The 1,786-nt window shown below is 39.9% G+C and overlaps 1 protein-coding gene across 1 annotated transcript; it reads left to right on the forward strand.

Moving 5' to 3' along the window:
• Positions 1-237: 237 nt before the first annotated feature.
• On the forward strand, positions 238-1,456 carry LOC123039707 (uncharacterized). The gene is made up of 5 exons (XM_044462750.1): positions 238-532; positions 636-662; positions 967-1,131; positions 1,205-1,363; positions 1,445-1,456. Exons 1-5 carry the CDS (start codon positions 452-454, stop codon positions 1,454-1,456), a joined length of 444 nt encoding a protein of 147 aa, XP_044318685.1. The 5' UTR covers positions 238-451.
• Positions 1,457-1,786: the final 330 nt, after the last annotated feature.

Here is a 1,786-nt window from a genome sequence, read left to right on the forward strand (position 1 = left end):
AACTATGCGGGTCGTCTTCGGTTTATTTCTTCCCACGGAACAGATCGTCCAGAAATTTAGAAATAGAAACCCGACAGAAATATTCCATACGCGTACTTGCGAATTGCTACATGTGCATGTGTGTGTCCGTGTAGGACTAGTGTTGGACACCGAATAGGCTAGCTCCTGCTGGTTAGCTGCTATATATATGTACCTATAGCCCCTGTAATCCAATTGTGTTGCGTGCTGTATATCGCCGACAACTATTAGTAGTAGATCGATTACTAGATCAATTCCGGCTACAAGCAGAGTATACTACTAAGTTCACGTCCAGAGAATCGATCAGGGGCAGAACGGTTTGCTTGAGCCTAGCTTTGCACTGCGTTCGTCGGAAAGTACTTGACATCGGGACTGGGCCAACACGCATTTGCTTAAGTTTGCTTGGTTATTAATTGGTTTCTCGGCAGGACACATGGCTATGCTGCTATACGAAGCACCCACAGGCATCGCAATTTTCTCTTTTGATGGGGACTACCTGAATGATCCGGTGGAGGTACTCGTTTTTTTGTTGCTGATGTTCCTTAGTCATTGGCACCATTCATCATTGAGAAATTCAAGATGATCTAAGTGATTTCTCCTTTTTTTTCTACATACAGGACTTCTGGGAATGCTTGCCACCACTTGTTAGTACCGCTCCCATTCTCGCTCTTACTGTTTTTTGTCATATTTTCTTACGCTTTCTGTTGCCAACTAGAATAGAGTAAGACTAAGAACGATACAATGGATTGTTTTAGAAAATACTAACATCTAGCTCTAGGCATTAACATTTTGGGAGCACCACTGAGAGAATCGTCCAAATGGAAACTTGGGTAGCACTATGCTTTATTGTCGATGCAGGGCTATTAAATTTCCCTGCCCCTTTCATGATTTAGACACTTGCATCACATTTGAAAAGCCTTTTAATTCCCTTCTGCGTTTATTTCTCAGAATCTGGAGGAATTCATAAAAAATGAGACGGTGCCTTCCCCCCTTGACACCATGGCTAAAGCTATTGACGATCACCTAGCCAAGAGGCTAACTGAGCTGTGTGGTTCTGAAAAGAAATTAGTTGTGGGGAATGTTGAATATAAAAGAATAATTGAAATGAACCTGGTTAGCATACTTGGTTATCTTTCTTGTAGCGCCTGTCTGAATGAACAATATTGACCACTATTTTCTTTTTCAGAGAATAACATGTCTGCATGTTCATGTTCCGGATTGTAAGGTGGTCATTTGCAGTCTGAAGAATCCCATGTATACTTTATTGCCTAGAATGCTACCAAATCCGGATGAAGATTTAATATTCTTCTTAAAGCAACATTACATTGGTTGCAAGCCTGAGATGGTGAGGTTACCACTTGTCCTTCCTTATTTCTCACACATGATGTTCTCCCTTCTTAATGTCAGTACTTTCTTTTCTTTGCAGCATCTATATTAAGCATGAATAAATCTTCTCTTGTTATGAAATGCTAGATTTCCTCAACTAATTGTGCGCTTATAGCCCTCTATTGCCAATGATCGAAGTTTTTATCGAAATATCATACTGCAATTTGACACCGAGAACCCAAATTTGTTCTATTCATCAACACAACATATCCTACAATTCATTACCTCCATGTTGCTTTCATTGATGAAGCAAATGCTCCTTCTTATTCCAGGTTAATGACTATATCATTAAGGAAGCGCATATCTTGCATGAAAACGAATCACTTGAGAAGGAACATTTAAAGTTCTTCCGAATTCTTCTAAAGGATTTTCTGGTTAAATC

The sequence above is a fragment of the Triticum aestivum genome, chromosome 2B (assembly GCF_018294505.1).
Source record: "Triticum aestivum cultivar Chinese Spring chromosome 2B, IWGSC CS RefSeq v2.1, whole genome shotgun sequence".
Classification (NCBI taxonomy): Eukaryota; Viridiplantae; Streptophyta; class Magnoliopsida; order Poales; family Poaceae; genus Triticum; species Triticum aestivum.

Coding starts and splice junctions, on each gene's coding strand:
- LOC123039707 (XM_044462750.1), top strand. CDS start 452: ATGGCTATGCTGCTATACGAAGCACCCACAGGCATCGCAATTTTCTCT. Junction 663..966: donor GGGAATGCTTGCCACCACTT/GTTAGTACCGCT, acceptor TTTATTTCTCAG/AATCTGGAGGAATTCATAAA. Junction 1,132..1,204: donor GAATAATTGAAATGAACCTG/GTTAGCATACTT, acceptor TTTCTTTTTCAG/AGAATAACATGTCTGCATGT.